Genomic DNA, 19,930 nt, shown 5'->3' with positions numbered 1-19,930 from the left:
TTCATGTATGTACTTTCTGCACTGATTCCCCCCCCCTTATTAATGTGTACACTTTTTGTAGACATTTTTACACAACTCTCCTCCTCTGACCCTTTTGTGGGCAACAGGCCTCATAGCAAACCCAAAGACTCCTCTTTTCCTCTGCAGTCCCCCCTCAAAATGGTAACAAGAAGTGATATAATTTCTCATCCCATTGCCATTTTGCAGAGGAAAAAATGGAAGTATGTGGCGATTGTATAAGGTTCTCAGGGGTGAAGTGGGGGTATTTGTGAGGTTCCCCTCCCAAACACACACACATATTTGGGGTGCTTTCTGTGTGACTTTTGAGACAAGAATTGCACTGGTGTTTGTGTTCTTCATGGGAGACTGTGCCCACACTAGGCTCACCCCTGGACTAAAGTCTTGTTTGTGCCCATTTGTCAGAGACACCCTTTTTAAAAGTAGTGTGCATTTATTTGTGTATAATGTGAAAAGTAAAATCATTATTTAAAAAAGAAATCTGCAATGTGTAGTTTCCTCCGAACAACAAGGACCCAATGGTTACTTGCTAATGGCTTTACAGATCACAAATGTGGACACGCACACATATACACACACATATGTATGTCTGTAGCTATATGTGTGTGTGTGTGCAAATATATATATATATATATATATATATGCAAATGTGTGTGTGTATTTGCATGTATATATTTGCATTTTTGCAGATATATATATATATATGTGTGTGTGTGTGTGTGTATATATATATATATATATATATACACACACACACACATACTAAAGCAAGTGTGAACTTGTTTTCCAGCCCTCGACAGTACGATATGAAGGGGAAGATTGCAAAGTACTAAATGCTGGGGAGGGAAACCCAACATGGGGCTAGCTTTCTTCATCCAAGGTCTCTCTTGCAAGCTTTCGTGTGGGAAGACCACCATTAAAAAGGCGAGATATGATTATATTCTCGAAGGGCGCAGGGCTGGCAGTCTCAGGTCTTGCAGCAGAGGAATATGCAAAGCACTGCAGCAAGGCTTTGTGGCGAGATAAAATAATAAAGTGAGGTCAGTCCTCTGGAAAAACACAGCTGAAGATCGCTCTGAGTTGCAGAAATCTCAATATTCTACAGACATACCAAAAATTCCTTGCAAAGTAGCCTGAAAAAATGTGTCCTAGCAGTTAGAGCTGGGGAAAATGGCTTTTTAAAGATGATGTGTTGCAATGGTTCATTGTTAATGTTTGAAAAGGAGTCTATTAATATTACTAATTGTGTGTGTGTGTGTATATATATATATATATATATATATATACACACACACACACACATTGCATTTGTATGTGTGTATATATGTGTGTGTGTGCATATATCTTATGTTGCTCATTAACTTTCGTTTCCTGGACATTTTTTACAAATGGCACAAAACTTGAACATTTCCTGTCAGAAATTCTCTAAAATTGCCAATAAACAAAGGTGGGAATTGTGTGTTTCTCCAGTTGCGTTGGATAGCAACTCCCATCAGCCGCAGCCAGCACAACAACGGGTTTGCTGGGAGTCCAACAAGGGAAATGTAGTACTCTAAACCAAGTAACAAAAAAAAAAAAAAGACTAACCAAGAAAGTCTGGTACTCAAAGAATACTTATTTAGCAGTACTACCAAAAACTCCTTTAAGCCATGAATTGCGTGGGTTTACTGCAATAAATACAATTTTAATTGTATTCCAGCAAATAACTAGAAACTGTTAGTCGAACGCAGTAACTTAATTCCTACTTGCTGAACTACTTTTGATGAATGGAAATGTTATTGTTGTTGTGTATTTACATCTTTTCCTCCAGATCAAAGACTGGAGATGGCAAGGAACCAGAACACACACAATACAGATACACAAAACATAATTGTGGAAAAGGTCATTAAGCTGCCAGTTAGCACTGGAAACAATTTAAAATGTTATACTAAAAGGAGAGAGAAAAATACACATATGCATCTTCAATATAAAGGGGACATTCAATGTCGTTTTGTGAGACCAATCTCACCTAAATTAATGTAATGTAAGTCAATTCAGTGAGTTTACTTTAGTTGAGGAAGATGGAAAATGGGATTTTTAGGCCGTTTCTGTCCAAGTTTCTGGTGCTAATTGCGTAATCTGAGGCAAGTCATTTGGCTTTCTAGAACATTCCTCCTCAAAAATGCCTCAAAAATGGGGCTATCTCAAAATACACCAAAAGAAAATTACTGTACAAACACAGCAGTGTATGTTTGTGTGGTACAATAAGAGAAAATGCTTCCATTTCCCTCAGAAACTCAAGAAGGGTTAGGGAGCTCTTTTGTGTGTTTGTGGGTGTGTTGCCACAATAGACAATGCCTCCATTCCCCTCAGAAACTGAAGCAAGGTTATAGGGAGCATTGTGTGTGTTTGTGGGTGTGTTGCAACAAGAGACAATGCCTCCATTTCCCTTAAAAACTGGAGCAGGGTTAGGGAGTTCTTCTGTACTTGCGACAATAGACAGTTGCTCCATTTCCCTCAGAAAATTTTGTGTGTATGGCACAACCAACAATGCCTCTATTTCCCTCAGAAACTGAAGCAGAGTTAGGGAGTATTTTGTGTATTTTTTGCAACAATAGACAATGCCTCCATTTCCCTCAGAAACTGAACCAAGGTTATAGGGAGCATTTTGTGTGTTTGTGTGTATGGTACAACAATAGACAATTCCTCCATTTCCCTCAGAAACTGAAGCAAACTTATAGGGAGCTCTGTGTTTGTATGATGAGAAAAAAATAAATATTTGGTTTTCCCTCTCTGAGGTAAAATATGTTATGCTTCTCCCTCAGAAACCAAAGGGATATATTTGGTGCCTTCAGAAACCAAAAAGACATATTTTCCCCCTCAGAAACCAAAAAGATGTATTTTTCCCCCCTCAGAAACCTAAGGCCCATCTTTTTCCTTCCCTCAGAATCCCAAATAACATTATCTGCCCAGAGATAAGCTAACAAATAGTAATCCTCTAAGAGAGAATATTCCCATTTAATATATATATATATATATGGAGCAGATTTGTTTCTCCTTTTTGTTTCTTTCCTCTCAGGAAATGCCTCCAAGGGCAAAAGGAGGCAAAATGTGAGGGGAAAAGGGATTAATTTCCTAGCCTTTCTGGATAGCTACAGCTTTTTAAAAAATAAAATGCATAAAATATTATATGAACCTGTGGAAATAAAACAAAATAAAAGGGTTTCTCCTAGCAGGAAGCTTGGGCTCTGCACTTGTTTTTGACTACAGCGCCCATAATACTTTGCCACTGGGGCTGATGGGAGTCGCAGTCTGACAATTCAGGGAAGAAGCGTCTGTATTCCTTAATAAGCTCTCCAATAATTACACAACAAAATTGCAATGCGCTACTATATATTTAAAGAGGCTTTTCCAGTTTGGGCCAATAGGGGTCGCCGTAAGTAGGCAGAAAAGGTTAAATGTCTCACAAAACTACAACTCCCAGAATTCCATAGCATCAAGCCATGGCTGTCTATTTATGGCAACCCCATAGGTTTCATAGGGTTTTCTTAGGAAAGGAATACTCAGAGGTGGTTTTGCCAGTTCCTTCCTCTGAAATATGGCCTAAAGCACCTGCATTCCCATGAATTTGTCTATAATCAATCACCATTCCTCCATACTCCCCCAAAAAATTCTAACTAGGCTTCTTCCCACTCTATATGGCACATTTCAAGAATTATAACTACATGTTGCAAGTATTAAGTCCTTAGTTTTGCTCATGGGGTCGGATGGCCAAAGTGGAGTCAAGGGCGACCTAGGCATGAAGTGAGGAATGGGCACAATATATGGCCAAAGTGGCCACCAAGAAAAGGCGGAAAAAAGAGTCAACTATGCAATGGAAACACTCCAGCGGCACACAGCTTGGCTTGCTGGCTAGAGCCATCTAACTGGTCCAGTATTTGAATAATTGGATTTTCTCTCTCTTTCTCATAGCACACAGTCCAGAACTGGGCAAAGTGACCTCCAGGGGCCTTTAAGGTTGAGATGGGAGGCTGTCTGGCTGTGAAGATGCTCCTTCCTAGATGGAAGATGGTCCACCCGTTTGTGTCCAATAGAGAGCAAGGCATCCTGGATGTCGTCTTCCTAAAAGTCCTCCGTCCCTCGCACCCTTCTCCCTGCTTTTCTTTTGAGATATACAGATGTCCATTTAGAGTCCAGCGCTCTGCCGGACGCTTCATCCAGGAGACTGGCTGTCCACTGCGGCCGACTCCAGCCGCTCCGCTGTGTCTTCCAGTTCCTCCAGGAGTTCGGAGAACGAAGGGCGCTTGAATGCTTCCACCTGGCAAGGGTCAGGAAAACGAAATAACAAAGTATAAGAGGCTGAGGAATGGGTTTTCTCAGTCAGGTCTTTGGGTGGCAGGCACTGGCCTCTTCCAGGCTGAAAAACCAAAGAATGCGAAGCCTGCAATCAGCCCCAACGCTCTTCTAATGATTTAAGTTACTTTAAAAAAATAACTTTTCCAAGCTCTAGCAAAACAAGAACCGCTTCAAATTTACCAGACTCTTCTTCTGCTACCAAAAAACATACGTTCACCTGTTAGCTTTGGCTCTCCCTTCCTCTTTGAATACAATTAACTGTATTTTTAATTGTACTGTTTTTAATGCTGTGAAGCCGCTCTGAGTCCCAATCCTGAGAAAAGTGGGATACAAATAAATATACTTAATTAATTAATTAATTAAAGGTTGGGATGGATGGCCCTTCTACGATTCCATGAGTCGATGAGTTTATGAATTAAACTGCAGTTTCTTAGGAGCAGGAGGCTTCCTTTTCATTGTTTGGGAAGATCATTTGTAGAATGCGTATTTTATTTGCCATTTTAACCTCTCTTCAATAGGATTTTTGTAAGCAATTAAAAATAAAATCCTTGTATAATGGTTTGAGCATTGGACTAAGACACTGAAAGACCTGGGTTCAAATCCCAGCTCAGCCATGGAAACCCATTGGGTCACCTTGGTCAAGTCATACTCTCTCAGCCTCAGAGGAAGGCAAGGGCAAACATCTGAAGAAACCTGCCATGAACACCCAGTGATAAGGTTGTCATAAGTCAGAGATGACTTGAAGGCACGCAACACACATGCTATTAAAAGCATGACAAGGTTGCCAAAAGTCGGAAAAGAAGGCACGCAACAGCGACAACAAGCAACAGCTTTAGTAAAATAGTAATGCCAGTGTGTTTGCTTTTTGCCATAATGCTTCCAAGCCAAGGGTTTTGTTTTGATTTGTTTTAAAAAATGAAGCGAAACTGGGCCAGATTAGCGCAAAAGGTCAAATGCTCTGTTGCTTTGATCATTTTCTGTCTCAAAATTCTGGAATAGGCCTAAAGGCAAGGTGTGGAAATCTTTCTGTTTACGAAACGGGCAAGGAATGCAGAAAGAGCCAGAAGACGGCAAAAGCTGCCACTAACGCTGAGTCTCAATTCTCCTCTGCATCGCCGGACATTAGAAATTTGGATGGAAAATGAGGAAGGAGGACGGACAGAAAGCCTGGTGGGTTTGGTCATGGTGGGTCCTTCTCACCCAGCATCTCAAGCGTCCATCTCACCCAGTGGTCCCCAAACTGTGCCCTGAAGGGATTTTGGACTTCAGCTCCCAGAATCCCAGACTACTGGCCAACGTGGCGGAGGCTTGTTGGAATTATGAACATGACAAACGCAGTAATGGAATTTAAGATACATGGCTACCTCTGCTTCACTGGCAACGAACTCCATGTCTCTTGAGGGAAGGCCTCTTCCAGCCCTAGATCTGCTGCCAGCTACGTTTCATCAGACCCTTAAGAATATAAACCCAGACAAAATATGGATAAACTTACTCTGCAACAGCTGGAAGCCAAATCCAGAACTTGCTTCGGACATTCCCCTACCAAGTCTTGGAAAGCGGAGACATCCAGGCCATAATCCTGGAGGGAGAAAGAGGATATAGAAATGTATTCCCATTTTCATGTGTCTGGTTCAGAAAAAGGGCACAGCTGAGCTCCCAGGTCCATAGGGTCGAACCCATACCCTCCAACGTTTCATAGATGGAAACCAGGACACAGCAACAAGCAACACTGGATGGATGGCAAAGGGAAAAATGGGACAACAGAGGATTAATTGGGCCTGTCCCTGCCAAATTGGGACAGTTGGAAAGTCGGTTGACTTGACAGCACAACCAGAACAATAAATATTTTAATGACAGCAATAGCAAAAGTAATACTGTTATAGTCTACAAAGCAGAGGTATGCAGGGAAATCTCAAGTTTGAGATGCAAGATGGAGAGAAGGAGACTGACCTGTGTCCGGGGCAGAACCTCAGGGTCAGCGGGGATCCTCCCCAGAATCTCACACAAGACGATGCCGAAGGAGAAGACGTCCACCTGCGTTGAGATAAATAACTCTGTTGTTGTTATTGTTAAGGATAAGAGTATTGGTAACTATTGCATCAATAAGAAGGGCAATCCAGGTGAACCAATTCAGGTCCACATAATAAAGCAAGGAAGGACAATGGGACCGATTGCTGGGAAACCTGAAATCCCACACTCCTTCGCCTGCTCTGCTTTGTTCTCTGGTGAAAGGGAAAGGGGCACGGCTGTCTAGGAACGCCAAAGGGCCAGAGGATTAGGTCAGGGCCAGTCCTGGCATAAATAAAATCAAGCTTTCAACCAGAAGTGAAAGCAAAGTCTAGCTTTTATTCCTCTGGTGCTGTTTCCAGAAATGCACATACACATTTTAAACATGATGGAGTACAGAGAGAGGCGGTGTACCTTCCGGTCATAAGGTTCTCCCCGCAGCATTTCGGGGGCCATCCAGAAGGCCGAGCCCACCAGAGACAGCTTCCTCTCTGGGTCCTTAGTGGCCACCTCCACCACTTCTTTGGCCAGTCCGAAGTCGGTCACCAAGGCCTCCCGTCCCCTCGGGGTCACTCGGATCAGGCAGTTCTGAAATTCAGGTCCAAATTAAGATGGTAAACAGAGGCACGCATGGGGTGGGTACCTCCAGATACCTCCCGGCCAGACATAAAAGCAATAGCCTTTGCCTGGCTGCAGTTCTCCCTCCCTACAACTCCCAGAGATAGACTGCCGCTCTCTATGGTGGGCCCCCTTGGACTACCTTTGAGTTGAGGTCCCGGTGGTAGATGTTCTTGGAGTGCAGGTAGACCATCCCTCGGGTGATGTCTGAAGCCAGGTCCACTTTCTCCTTCCAGCTGAGGGAGATGTCTTTGCAGGCCAAAAGCTCCTCCAAGCACCCGCCGTTCACATACTATTATTAGGCAGAGGAAGGGAAAGGAAGATGGGGGGTTAATTTTGTAAGAGAATGGAAGGAGCTTCACAGGGAATCCAGATTCTCACTGCGTGGTCTCAAGATGGACCCCTTTTAGGCGGGATGGATTCCCATTGTCCCCAGCCAGCGCAATGTGTAGGCTTTCTGGGAATGATGGAGAATAACATCCTCCATAGGTTTGAGTGGGAACTGTGTCCTTCCAGACTGGTTCGACTGCAATTCCCATCAGTTCTCTGGTTAGCACAGAATGCTGGGAGCTTTAGTCTGCAGAGGGACATGTCCACCTCACTCCCCAAACGGAGGGTTTTGTCAACCAGAATTGACTGGAAAGACTGAGAATCTTCTAAACTGTCTGCCATCAGGAGCCAGAAATCCATCATCGGACAGATGGCAGAGTAGGAGATGGTTGGGAGTCATCATTTATAACCTTATGATTACTAAGGATATTACGAAGATGAAGAGCCATCACAGAGAAACCATTCCTTACCTCCAGAATGGGGTATAACTTGTCATCCTTCACGCAGATCCCAAGATACCTTTATTTTTCAATGAGAGAAAGAGAGAGAAAAGAGGACCAGAAAAATTAATTACAGCCAGATGCTTTCCACCCTCAAAATGGGGACAAACATTTAAAGCAGACCTTCTCGACTTGCATTAGGAAAAACAGAGCTAATTTTCAGGGTCTCTTGGAGAAAAATCAAATGTTGCACCTCTTTTTCTTCAAAAGGGACAGGAAAGAACAAGCCCCAGGGCTGCATTCAGCTCTCTGGGGTTTAGAACATGGCCATGCTCCTTTCACCGTGACGCCATTATTTCATAGCTTCCCAGATTTTCTATGGTTTCCTTCCTCATCCTAATAGGCTGAAATGCTTCTCCTAAAGTTAAGCTACTGTCAGAAAGTGCTTCAAACCAATGCTGGTATTTATGGGCCCACTCCTTTTGTATTCAGCCCTGGCCAAGAATGAAATGTGGCCCCAATATCTTCTGTATCTGACTTTCAGGGGTCTGGATGAGGTCAGAACCATAGGCCTATATACACTGGAAGGGACCTTTCTAACTCAAGGCTTCTAGGATTCCATTTGGCTTTGTGATGGTTGGCTCTTCCGGGTGTCAAGGTATCAATCAATCAATCAATCAGTCAATCAATCCCATCCCTGAACCTCTCTCACCTGACAATATTGGGATGAGAGAGCTTTTGAAGCAAGCTGATCTCCCGCACAATCCCTTCCTGGTCGGCATCGTTCTTGTAGATCTTCACCACCATCGCTTTGCCATTGCAGGAGCTTGGAGCGACCTGCAGGAAGCACCAAAAACAGAAGATTAGGGGAAATACATCTCCGCAGCAGCTTCAGGCCAAACCTGTGCCTTTGCTCACTCAGGCATGGAGGCAGCCTTTCACCCGGCCACCTCCGACGACGAATCTGAGATTGTCTCCAAGCGACCAAAGAGCATTGTGCAAGATTTTGAAGCAAGATGGGTCTTTGTTCCAAGAGGACGCAGTGGAGGGTGAACCATAAAGGAACATAATCGTTTATTGCGGGGAGGGAGTTTCATCTCCGCACTGAGCCATTCTCACTTTGTCCTCCACAATGTTGCCAAAACAAGGTTCTCCTTTCCTTTCTCCACCCAGGAGCTCATCTAACATCCTTCCCAAAAACCATCTCTCGTCCTTTGGTCAGGCCTGATCCTGCCTTGTAGGAGGTCTAAGGTCCAGGAGACACTATGAAAGAAGATGGCATGAGGAGGCATTGAGTCGATGGAGTCAATGGATGGGACTGACAGTAGGATCTAGGCCAGCAGTCCCCAAACTTTTGGTCCTCCAGATGTTTTGGGCTTCAGCTCCCACAATTCTTGACTGCTGGCTAAGCTGGCTAGGGCTCCTGGAGGCTGAAGTCCAAAATATCTGGAGGACCAAAATTTGGGAATGACTGATCTAGGCCTATACAGTATGTGAAGAAGTAGGATCTAGTCCACTGGCTTCCAAACTTTGGTCCTCTAGATGTTTTGGATTTCAGCTCTTCTAGGTGGCAGTGCCTTCCATGAGGGGAAAGGCGATGAATGGTTTTTAGTCTGGATTTTGAAGGAACTGAACCTATTTGGGAGTTGGGGTTAAAGGTCTCCAAGTTCAGACTCAAACCCAGAGCGGGTTCGCCATTCCCTTTGGCACAGACACAGCCAGCCATCACTGCTTCTAGATGGAGACTAAGCCACTTCTAATCTTTGAATGGAGCCAAAAGTAAACATATATTAAAGCTCCGGCAGGAGTCCTTTCCCCTTCCACACAATCACATTTGCAAAAGGTTTTGGAAGGACATCATCTCCTTGAACCCAGAGCCATTCTGGGTGAATGGAAACCGAATGGTACAGATTGGGTCGCTCCCAGTGAGTTATCAGGACCTTTGTTTAAACATTCCCTTCTGTATTGTAGGTCTTGGCGCAAAACTATTCTAAAAACCTAGCTTAAACCAAGTTTAAGGAATTGCATCAAAGAAACATGCGCACAAGCGTGTGCAAAGGGCATTTCAGAGAAACAAACGCAATGGCGGGTGTGAGCTTGACAACTCCTCGTCTCCTGCAGGTCTGACAAACACAAATGCCATCCAGGCAAATGAGAAACTGGGTGATGAACTGGTGGCTCCACCGTATGCCTTTTAATTGACCGAAGCGGTGCCCGTATTTAGCGCTGCCCTTATCAGCGCCTGACCTTCCTCTCTCGCTGGGCTCTATCTCATTCATTACAGTGGCCTCCCTGCTTCCAAACAAGATGGATGGTGGCAGCCCAGCTGTTGCGCGGCTCCATAAAACACCCATTATGCCGCATCTAATGGATGCAGAATTGCCAAGTAATTTTTTCAAGGGTGTCTGTGGGCATGGCTCCTAATAGCGTTGCTGTCGCCCACGGATTTTAATGCCATCGCGTGACATTTCCCTCCCTCTTTACCCAAATTGTGCTTTTGTTAGTTCTCCTTCCACTTTTGGGTTGCCAGTTTTCTCCAAAGCTGGCAACCCAAAAGACTGTGGGGTGTATATATGGGGTACATACCCTATAGGATAAATAATAAATAATAACACTTTTATTTGTACCCCGCTTGATTGTTTTAACAAAAAGCAGGGTATAAATAAAAGTTTTAGTATTTATTCTTTATGTTCCTCACCTGCCACAGAGAAGGGCCTTTGGGCGCCTGGCGGAACATCAATGCTCCTGGCACAGAGCGTCAGAAGTCATTGAGGATTTACATCAAGCTGGCATTAAGATGCATAAAGCAAAGGTTAATGGAGGAAGCCGCCGACTGCTCAACTGAGGCACAAACATCTCGTGTTTGTATTCTTGTTCCTTGCTATGTTGGCAAACAAAGCAGAAACTCTCGGCGTGATGTGGGGAGGGTTTGCAGAAACCGGTACAATAATTCAGATTCAATCACACGTACCAGATGATGAGCGCCTTCCAACATTTCCCAGCTGGAAACTGGGGTGTGTATGTCCAATGAGGGGGGAAACCCACATACAATCTAGGAAAGGATACGTTTACTTATGTATTTATTTCCAGGATTTATATAGAGTGGTTTGCTGCTGCCTGGACCTCCTGGGAAGGGCCATATTCCTCTCCTTCAGGGGCTGCAAACCTCTATGACTCTGAAGTTGTCAGGGCTCGCCTTGCCAAAGTGGGTCAAGCCAAAGGCAAAAAGGAATGGGGCAAAGAGATAGAACAGCAACAGCATCGTTTAACCGAAAGTTAACAACCCACAACTGAGGCTCGGGGGAGGCATTTCAAACTTTTCAGAATGGGAAACAAAATGCAAAATACAAAGCACCATACAAACAATGAGGAAAGGGCAGTGTCCATTTGAGGAAAACATAGTCCAAAACAGTCCCTTTTTCCAAGGGCTTTAAGGGCTAGAACCCATTGGCCAACGTGGCCAAGGCTTCTGGGAGCTGAAGTCCCAAATCTCCTAAATTTGGGGACCACTGGGTTTGAGTCTTGACAAAACCAAGCAAGCCACAGTCGACGCAGCTGGATGGCAGAATCCTGGGAGATGTAGAGCAAAATAACAACAACAATGGTTATTCCCCCAAGATCTGGTCCTGAGCCCTATCTCCATCTTACATCGAATGTGATCGCCATTTTGAACCTGCTCCACTTGGAGGACCTTTAAAAGCCCCATCTGAGCCTGAAAGGCTGAAGTCTCTCCCAAACACAGTCAACTAAAAATAACAATTTAAAAAAGCCAGCACACAAAAACACAAAAGACAAAAGGCTTCACAAGAGCAGAGCATCCAAGCGGCTCATAAAGGCTCTGGAGGCAATAGTCGGTCCATTGTTTGGCTTGGCTTTTAGACTTGCATTGAAAGGTCTTAGAAAAGAAAGGAAACTGAAAGGAGGAAGAGGAGAAAATACAGCTGTGGAAACACACACACACACATGTATAATGTCTTCCTTTTGAAGGTCAGATTAGTGCCATCACTAGTGACCTTTTGGCACCAGATACATATTTTTATTAAAGCCTTTGGGCCTAATTTACTTTTAAGCACATCCATCATTCATACACACACACACAGAGTCTTTCTAAAGTGACTTACCTTATTCGAATTGTTTAATACGATTTTCTCTTGTTTAAACTATTCTTTTAAGTTTTATTTTAGCCTTGGGACTGTCCAAATTGTTCTGTCAGTTTGCTGCCCGTGACAAAAAGGGCAAAGGAAGAAGCAAATGCAAAATGAAACAAATGGAATTATGATTGGGGCAATGCCAAGCGAAGGGGCAAAACACATCTGGATGACATTGATTTATGGTAGCTATACCCCGCTCTTTAGTGCCTTACAGATAGTTATTCAGACGGCTGCCACAGACAGGCTTGCAAGAGCACAGTTACCCAAAGGGACCCAAGTGTGCAATTACACAAATGTGCCATAATGTTATCCGACAATACCTTCCCAATTCCTAGATCCTGGGATAAAACCTGCACAATGGATGGTCCAAGACTGAGCCAGGAAGACCTGGGAGACAATGCAGCTGTGTGTTATCATAACAATGACAACAACAGCAACAACAACAACCCCTTGCCAAGAGAGGTTCAGAAACCAAGGACAAGCTGCGGTCTAAGGCCATAACGCCTACGGAGAGGAAGAAAGCAGAAAGAAATGTGCAAAGCAAAAGGTCCTGGAGGAGTAGGAAGACTCCCCAACAAAAGGAAAGTTGTGTCCCTTCCGAGAAGAGCCTCATGAGGAGGAGGAAGGGCTTTGGGGCAGAAAGTGTGTGTGTGTGTGTGTGTGTGTGTGTGTGTGTGTGTGTGTATAAAATCATCCTCTGGTGAAAGGCAAGAGTTTAATCTGCCCCGAAAGCCCTTGCCCCCTTCCACTCGCTCTTCCATCCAACCTTAGGAGAGCAAACAGTAATGACTAAGAACATTTTGTAAGTTCTTTGGCACCATTTTCCTTTACATCCTTCATTACCTGTGCCTACGTTTTGCCCTCGACTTACCCACAGGCCATATCAAAATCCATCATTTTAGCCCCAAAACCTGCCCTTGGCTTACACACAACGTCGACTTATAGGTATCTAAACCTTTGCACACAAATGCTGCAGGTTTCCACCGTTTGCCACAATCCTTTCCACGCCGCTCCCAGTTAGTAGGATTCCAGAAACAGGGAGGTAAAAGCTGTCAAAACCGGGAATCTCCCCTTTTCCAATTTTACGAAATACCAGGCAGAAGTGGGTGAAGGCTGAGAAACACAAAGATTGCCTATTTGCAAAAGAGGGAACCAGGACAGGAAGGGCAGAGATGGCAATGGGAAGGACGGACTGGGAACCAGTCCAGGATCGCCGGGGAGAAGGTCCGGGAAGGGAAGAATGTGCCATGAATCCAGATCTGTCAGCCTTCCCAAACGCAAGCAGGAGGCGCCTGGGTTTCTCTTACGGCTGGTTTCCCTTCACTGTCATCAGTAACCTTTGCTTCTGCTCAAGAAACCCAAGCCAAAATCCCCAAAAGCAGCCGTTCTTCCAATGCCAGGGACCCTTCTGTGTGAAAAGCAGTCCCTCTCCTACCAAGATGCCATCATCATCATCATCATCATCATCATCATCAACAGCAACACCATCACTTTGCATCTTTTCTCCAGAACTAGGATGGAAGGAAGCTTTGCAAACATTAACAGACAAACCCACATCTGCAACACCGCTATTGTTCTTGCTGTGCCTTCAAGGCATTCCCAGTTTACAATAAGACGGTCCCATCACGGTGTGTTTTCTCTGGGGATCTTTCCCAAAGGGAGTTGGAGGCTGAGGCTGAGAGAGTGTGACTTTGCCCAAGGTGACCCAAGGGTTTCCCATAGAAAAACAGGGATCCAGGCATTGGTCTCCCAGAGTCCAGGCCCAGCATACAGAAAGCAAAACCAAATGCTGGCTCTCATATAACGCCTCACAAGAGGCTATTCTTAGCATGTAATATATGGGATTAAAGCCATTTAAACATCTCTCTTACAAAGGCAAAAAACAATAGCAACCCAGAAGATTACAGCACACAATCAGAAGCCCTTTCCCTTCTGAAACAGATCCCCAAATCCTTCTGGATTAGGCATTTCCCCACAGACTGGGAACCACTGGAGCAGTTGCAGCCAAGGAATCACGTCTTCCCTGTAGCCAGCCTCTTTGTTAATAGCAATTGCCTTTCTTCCAAAGGTAAGATTGTAGTCCTTATAGTTGAATAAGTGGGTCTCAACTGGAGAAGAGCCGTAGTAGGACCTATCCTGAAATCCCAGGGATCGGACCTGGATGTTTTACATGCAAAGCTGTGCTGCCAAGCTGTTGTGCTTCACCTACAAATAAAGGCTCCAGTTCCTATGGCTTCTGGATAAAAAACTGCATTAAACAGAAATATAGGATGCTTCCATAGACTGAATCAGGGGGCATTGATCCATCTAGTTTCCTAGTCTCAGTTGAACTCAATTGAGAAGTTCCAAATTGAACTTCTCAATTAATAATACTAATACTAATACTAATACCCCATTGCATATAATGGGACTTGATCATCCATGGGTTTTGGTATCCATGGGGGTCCTGCACCCAAACCCCAGCAGATACCAAGGGCCCACTGTATTCCCAAAACAGTTTTTGTACCTTGGGCAGCGCCTACCAGAGTTTGAGCGGAAACCAGAAACAGACCCTTCCTACTTCCTAAATGGATTCTTAGACGGATCCATCCCAGCTTAAAGGCCACCGTCAGCCATGAAGGGCTGCCTTGTGCTTCAGTTGGGCAAGGTCACCTTGTACACTTTGGAGAAGAAGCCGCTGCCGATGAGCTCAGCGTCGAAGTTCTCCCAGAATTCCAGCTTCCGGACGGCGGTGCGCAGCCTCTGCCAGCGGTCATCGTCCTGGCAATAGGCGTCGGGGGCCTCCGCATAGAAGGGCGCCAGGCTGGACAGCTCTGGGGAGACCAGGCCCATGTCACACATCATGGGAGGCAGGCCCTGCAAAGAGAGAGACAAAGGGGGTCCATTCATTGCTATCTCCAGCAGCTGGAAAAATAACAACAACCTCTGCTTTTATTCGTTATTCTTGTTTATCTTGAGCATCAATGTCAGGGTAAGAAAGAGGAAAAACAACCCTGCAAGGCTGACTGCGGTTAATCCCATAGAGCAAAGTTTTGTAAGAACCTCCAGCACATCCTGGGCTTGAAAGTAACACATTAAGAGGAATGAAAGGATATAGCCATGTTAGTCTGTAGTAGCAGTACGCAGAGATATCCTGTAGCACCATTAAGAGGAATGCCATGATTCATACATACCTTCCAACTGTCCCTATTAATCCTCCCACTTTTCCGGCTTTTTTTTAAATGTCTCCTCTTCCCACTTTCCTCCTTCGTCCTCAAACTTACATCAGTTGCTGCAAAAAAGCCCTTTGCATTCAATGAGCTCAGCAAGAAGGAGAGGAAGAGGAGGAATCTTGCTTTTCCAGGAGGTTCAAGCTCTCAAACTACTGGCTCTGATATATATATATATATATATATATATATGAAATTTTGCAGCCTTTCCCACATTCAGCTTCCCGCTGGCTGTGCGTAAATCCTTCAATGCGCTTTTTGTCTGAACTCACACCCGGCACCCGCTCTCATGCCTCTCCTCCTCCTCCTCCTCCTCCAAAGCCATTCAGCCCAATGCATGCCAAGGCTTTACAAGCCTCTCCATTAATGGCTTATTCAAGGCCAATGAATGGCCAAAGACACCCTTCAGACAAGTAGAGGAAAGAGAGAGAGAGACGAGAAAGGAGAGAATGGCATCCTTTTGGGGAGGAGAAGGAAAGGTCTGCCTTGATGGCATGCCTTTGGGAGCTCAATCCGGGAACCCTGACTCCTCCTTTGGAAAACACCATCAGCATCATCTTGCCTTAAGAAAACCAGGACCTTTGTCTGCTATTATCCCACATACTATAAAAAGCGGCTTTTGGGGAGAAATACATGCCAGTGTTTCCCAGTCTGCAGAATCTGAGATGGGAAGAATGTGCGGATTGCATCCAAAATGAGGAGAAACGACAACCGACAAAAGCAAATGTCAGCCAGCGCCAAAAGGCCGTCTGCTTATCCTCTGCTTTTATCTTTGGGATGATCTTCCTATCGGTCGTGAATTTCTTCTAGATTCATTTCAATTTTTGTTGCAGGGAGCAAGGTGCAAACATCCCGGGGGCCTTTTGTTTCCATTTGCAAATCCATCTGACAAAGGAAATAGGAACCCTAATGAGACTTTTTGCTCTTGTTGACTCCAGGTTAATGGTCCCAAACACACTGCAGAAATCATCCAGTCTGAGACTGCTTTAACTGCCTTGGCTCAGTGCTAAGGAATCCAAAGCTCTCTGACAGAGGAGGCTAAATGTGCCACAAAACTACAGTTCCCAGAATTCCATAGCACTGAGCCAGGGCAGTTATTTCTGCAGTGTGTTTTGGACCATAGTGAATGTCTCCTTGGGGTTTCTTGGCCAGATATCTTCAAAAGAGGTTTGCCATGGCTTTCCTCTGAGGCTGAGAGAGAGTGGCTTGTCCAAAGTCACTTGCAGGAGTTTCAATGGCTTAGCGAGGATTTGAACCTGGGTCTCCTAGGAAGAAGCCAAACCATGCGCCTCAATGGCTCTGCAAGATGTCTTCCGTTTCCTGCCATGGCTTTCCTCCAAGGCTGAGAGGAAAGCATGGCTTGCCTGAGGTCTCCCAATGGGTTTCCATGACTGAGTGGGGATTCGAACCCGGGTCTTCCAATGTCCCAGTGCAGCCCTCAAACCAAAGTGGCTCCCAGTTTGATGTTCTTTGCAATGGAAAGTCCTTCCAAGAGAACCACTAGTTGAACTGCGAAATCAAATGATCCATCACCAAATAACAAAATTGTTCCCTCCAAAAAAGGATTTTCAGGAACGCCGCCCCCACCTTCTCTTCCTGGCGTTTGATGTGCCAGTCTGTCTATAGAGTCAGACAGATTTTCACGCTCAATCGCACGCAGCGCCCGCGCTTGGCATGCCATCCATCTGACGGAACCGAGTCAGAGATCTGGCACCCGATCCGTCAGTGATCTTGGATGGCTTCCAAAGAAACACTTTGCTTTTCTGGCTTGGTTTTTCCTCCTCCAGGATCCAGAATCCTGACCAAGGCTTTATGTTTATATTCACATCCTTCCTGAGCATCTTTGCAGATGGCCAGGAACCTTCACTTGGTTTAAGGAGTTTTGTAGGAGCCACGAGTCAGATGTTTTCCATTTAAATCCTAAGCAAAATGTACCTCCGTCTGGCAAATGCCTTGGTTTTGGTATTTTATGGAAGGGACACCATGTGACTATGCCCTTGTATTTAATGGGCCTTGAGTGTCCCTGGATTTTGGGTATCTATGGGGGTCTTGGAAGCAAATAATGATGATGATGATGATACTAATAGTAACCCACAGTCCTTGAACCTAGAGCCAGCCCCTGCAAGGCATGCTCCAGAGGAGAGCCTCCCTTGGGCAAGAAAGCCCTGCAAGGGATCCTTGGGGGGACAGAGGTTGGGAGGGGGCTGCAAAGAGCCATCAAAGCCCCGCAAGAGGCAAAGCCTGGAAGCCCCCTCCTCTTTCTTTCTCTCCTCTGTGTCCATCCATCCCTTCCTCCCTTTGGGGATGCTCACCTTGAGGCTGGGCTTTAAAGGTGACCCGTCCTTGCCTGGGGGGGGGGAGGCCAGGGGCTGGGTCCATCCCTGCCTTATCCCCAGGTGGCTATGCCCCCTCCCCATATTGGAGGCGAAGAAGGGACACCTTCCTTTCTGCAAGGAAGGAGGCAGGGGCTTGCTGGGCCTCCTGGGCAGCCCACTCACCTGAGCCTTGGCCGGAGGAGAAGGAGGAGGAGGGTCAGATGTCCAGTTGCCCCCCCCCTTCTTCTTCTTCTTCTCCTTCTTCCTTTTCTCCTTCCTCCTCTTTCTCTTCCCAGCCAAGCGCAGCGCCTCCGCTTCCTTCCTTGCAGCCAAGGTGCCCAAAGCTCAGCAGCGCCTCTGATGCCCATCGAGCGGCAGCAAGGGAGACCCAGCGACTGCCACTCAGGCCGCCTCCGAGGGCAGGGTTTGGGGTTGGGTTGCAGGTTTTGCGGACCCTCCCTGCCTCCCTCCCCAGAGCCCCAGGCTCAGCTTCCCACCTGCCTTTCCTCCTCTGCCAGGGACCAGCCCCATTGCAGAGAGAGGGTCTTAGAGACAGGTTTCTACCATCTCACTCTCTCTCAGCCTCAGCGGAAGCAGCCAAGAAAACCCTCTGGAATCACAGAGTGGGAAGGAGGGACCCCTGAGGGTCACCCACTCCAACCTCCTTCTGCCATCAAGGAATGTAGAGACTCCTGGAGTTGGAAGGGACCCCCGAGGGCCATCTAGTCCAAGCCTTTCTTCTGCTCCGCAGGAAGACGCCACCCAAGGCTTTGACTTTCACGTTCCTTCTAGGAATATCTAGGTCCTCCAGCCCAACTCTATGGCCAACTTTAAGCAAAAGTTGCCCTGGAGGACGACCCAGAGATTCCTAGAGAGAACCCTCCACTGGGCCTTTCTAGCTCTTCCAGAGCAACTCTATGGTCAATGTCTGGCAGGTGTTGACCACAGAGTTGCCCTGGAGGACCCAGAGATTCCTAGAGTGGTGTCCTCTCAGGTAAAAACATGGCGTTTTTGTTAGGCTTCGTGGGTTTTCCGCATTATCATTAGACAAATCGATAGTCCCAAAAAAGCAAAGGCGGCGAAAGCGAGGCAAGTGGTCCTACTTTGGCCTTTATTTATCCATCCAGCCTTAGTAACCAAGATGGCGGCCGCGGCGGCGCCTCGGTAACTATAGCAACAGTACCTGGGCCTCTATCGCCTCTCCGCCCCGCCCCTTCAGGCAAAGGTCACATGGCGACCCCTCACGTGATGCGCCGGGGTTCTCCGCACGTGATCCCGCTGGGCAAAATGGGGGCGCCCGGCGCAGCGGTTGACATAACAACGCGGCCTACGGCTTCCCTGCGCCTCCTGCTGGGTTTGTTTCTACTCCTTCTGCCGGCGCTGGAAGAAGGGTCGCCGGCCGGTAAGAAGGAAGGGACTCTGCAGATGCTCCGGGGACGGCTTTTTAAAGACCTGGCTGCCTGTGGGCGGAATGAGCTCTTCACATGCGCAGAGGCACCCTTGGCCTTCAAAGCAACGAGGGGAAAAAAGGACAGCTGGGAAATGTTTTAATTCAGTTCTCTGTTTCTGCCATCGACCATGGAAGGAGGGCAGAGGCCTCAGGGACCTTGGCAGGGTTTAGCTCTTGAGCGTCTGTTAGGCCTGGGAGACCTCTTTAAACCCAAGTATTGCAAGGATCTATGTGGCTCTTATTGGTTTTCACATGAACTCTGGTTGATGGAATAGGCTTGGCAACCTTCTAACTTGCCCAAAACCACCCCCTCATTTACCAGGCCTTGGTAAGAGACTGAAACCCAGACTTGCCAAGCCAAGCACAAGAACCATGCATGGTACCATGCTCTGCAAAGCTAAAGAAAAGTGCCATCAGTTGTGTATTGACCGAGGTGTGAAGCTGGCAATGTAGGGCCATTATTGTCCCTTAAGTAACACACCACCCATTATAATAAACTCACAAGGCTCAAGGCACACTGACTTCAGCACTTTTTGCACCTTTTCTTCTTTTTATACCTGCAATGATCCTTTTCTTCAGCCATTTTGGGTTTCCCTCCAGCTGCTTCCAAGGGTCTTCTGGCTGAGCTCTTCCCATCTTTGCCTTCAGCTTTTCTTCCTCCCATCTTCTGCCTTCAGGGATTCCAGCTTTCCTTCTGCCTTCATCCCAGGCTTTCCTTCTGGAACTGTCCTCAAACCTTCTGCCTTCAACTTTTCTTCTCTCTTCTTCCCATCTTTTGCCTTCAGTGATTTCAGCTCTTGGCAGCTCAGCTCCAAATGGCCCCTGGCAGCTTGGGGGGGACCCCCTTTTATACAGTCCCAGCCCAGACCCTTCAGCCAATCACTGACAAGCCCGCCAAAACCCAGCACACTCATTGGTCCATGGCTACGAACCAATAAGGGCTGGCGGAACGTTGGCAAGCAGCCAATGAAAAGCCGTCCTGTTTGGATCCCCTTCAGCCATATAAATGCTGACAGAGTAGTCTAATATGGTGGATAATGATGAGTCCCCCACCGTC

At 46.3% G+C, this 19,930-nt stretch overlaps 2 protein-coding genes across 7 annotated transcripts in view; one reads left to right on the top strand and one right to left on the bottom strand.

The window, feature by feature from the left end:
* Window positions 1-1,613: 1,613 nt before the first annotated feature.
* On the bottom strand, window positions 1,614-19,906 carry LOC149307931 (dual specificity testis-specific protein kinase 1-like). Of its 4 annotated transcripts, XM_089534671.1 has the most exons (10): window positions 15,314-15,988; window positions 15,073-15,263; window positions 14,552-14,755; window positions 8,461-8,585; window positions 7,779-7,827; window positions 7,121-7,270; window positions 6,775-6,948; window positions 6,304-6,387; window positions 5,846-5,932; window positions 4,211-4,315 (listed from the first exon to the last, which is right to left on the bottom strand). In XM_089534671.1, exons 3-10 carry the CDS (start codon window positions 14,741-14,743, stop codon window positions 4,211-4,213), a joined length of 966 nt encoding a protein of 321 aa, XP_089390797.1. In that variant the 5' UTR covers window positions 14,744-14,755; window positions 15,073-15,263; window positions 15,314-15,988. The 4 variants fall into 4 exon arrangements, with proteins under 4 accessions (XP_089390796.1, XP_089390797.1, XP_089390798.1 ...); XM_089534670.1 differs by lacking the exons at window positions 15,073-15,263; window positions 15,314-15,988 and adding an exon at window positions 17,607-18,321 and having other exon boundaries at window positions 1,614-4,315; XM_089534672.1 differs by lacking the exons at window positions 15,073-15,263; window positions 15,314-15,988 and adding an exon at window positions 19,431-19,906.
* DPP7 (dipeptidyl peptidase 7) overlaps window positions 18,657-19,930 on the top strand; it is a 28,432-nt gene continuing 27,158 nt past the window's right edge. For 2 of the 3 annotated variants that reach the window (XR_016282087.1, XM_089534668.1), the window contains exon 1: window positions 18,657-18,825. Coding sequence is in view for 2 of the 3 variants with exons in the window: in XM_089534668.1 (XP_089390794.1) it covers window positions 18,672-18,825 (154 nt within the window). In the remaining variant the exon portion in view is untranslated. The remainder of the gene's footprint in view (window positions 18,826-19,930) is intronic. The other variant, XM_089534667.1, reaches the window with a different exon arrangement.

This window comes from Sceloporus occidentalis, unplaced genomic scaffold, assembly GCF_023333645.1.
Source record: "Sceloporus occidentalis isolate IW3139 unplaced genomic scaffold, rSceOcc1.0.p SCAF_8, whole genome shotgun sequence".
Classification (NCBI taxonomy): domain Eukaryota; kingdom Metazoa; phylum Chordata; class Lepidosauria; order Squamata; family Phrynosomatidae; genus Sceloporus; species Sceloporus occidentalis.
Note: the sequence above shows the minus strand (reverse complement) of the source record. Positions and strands in the feature narration are given on the sequence as shown.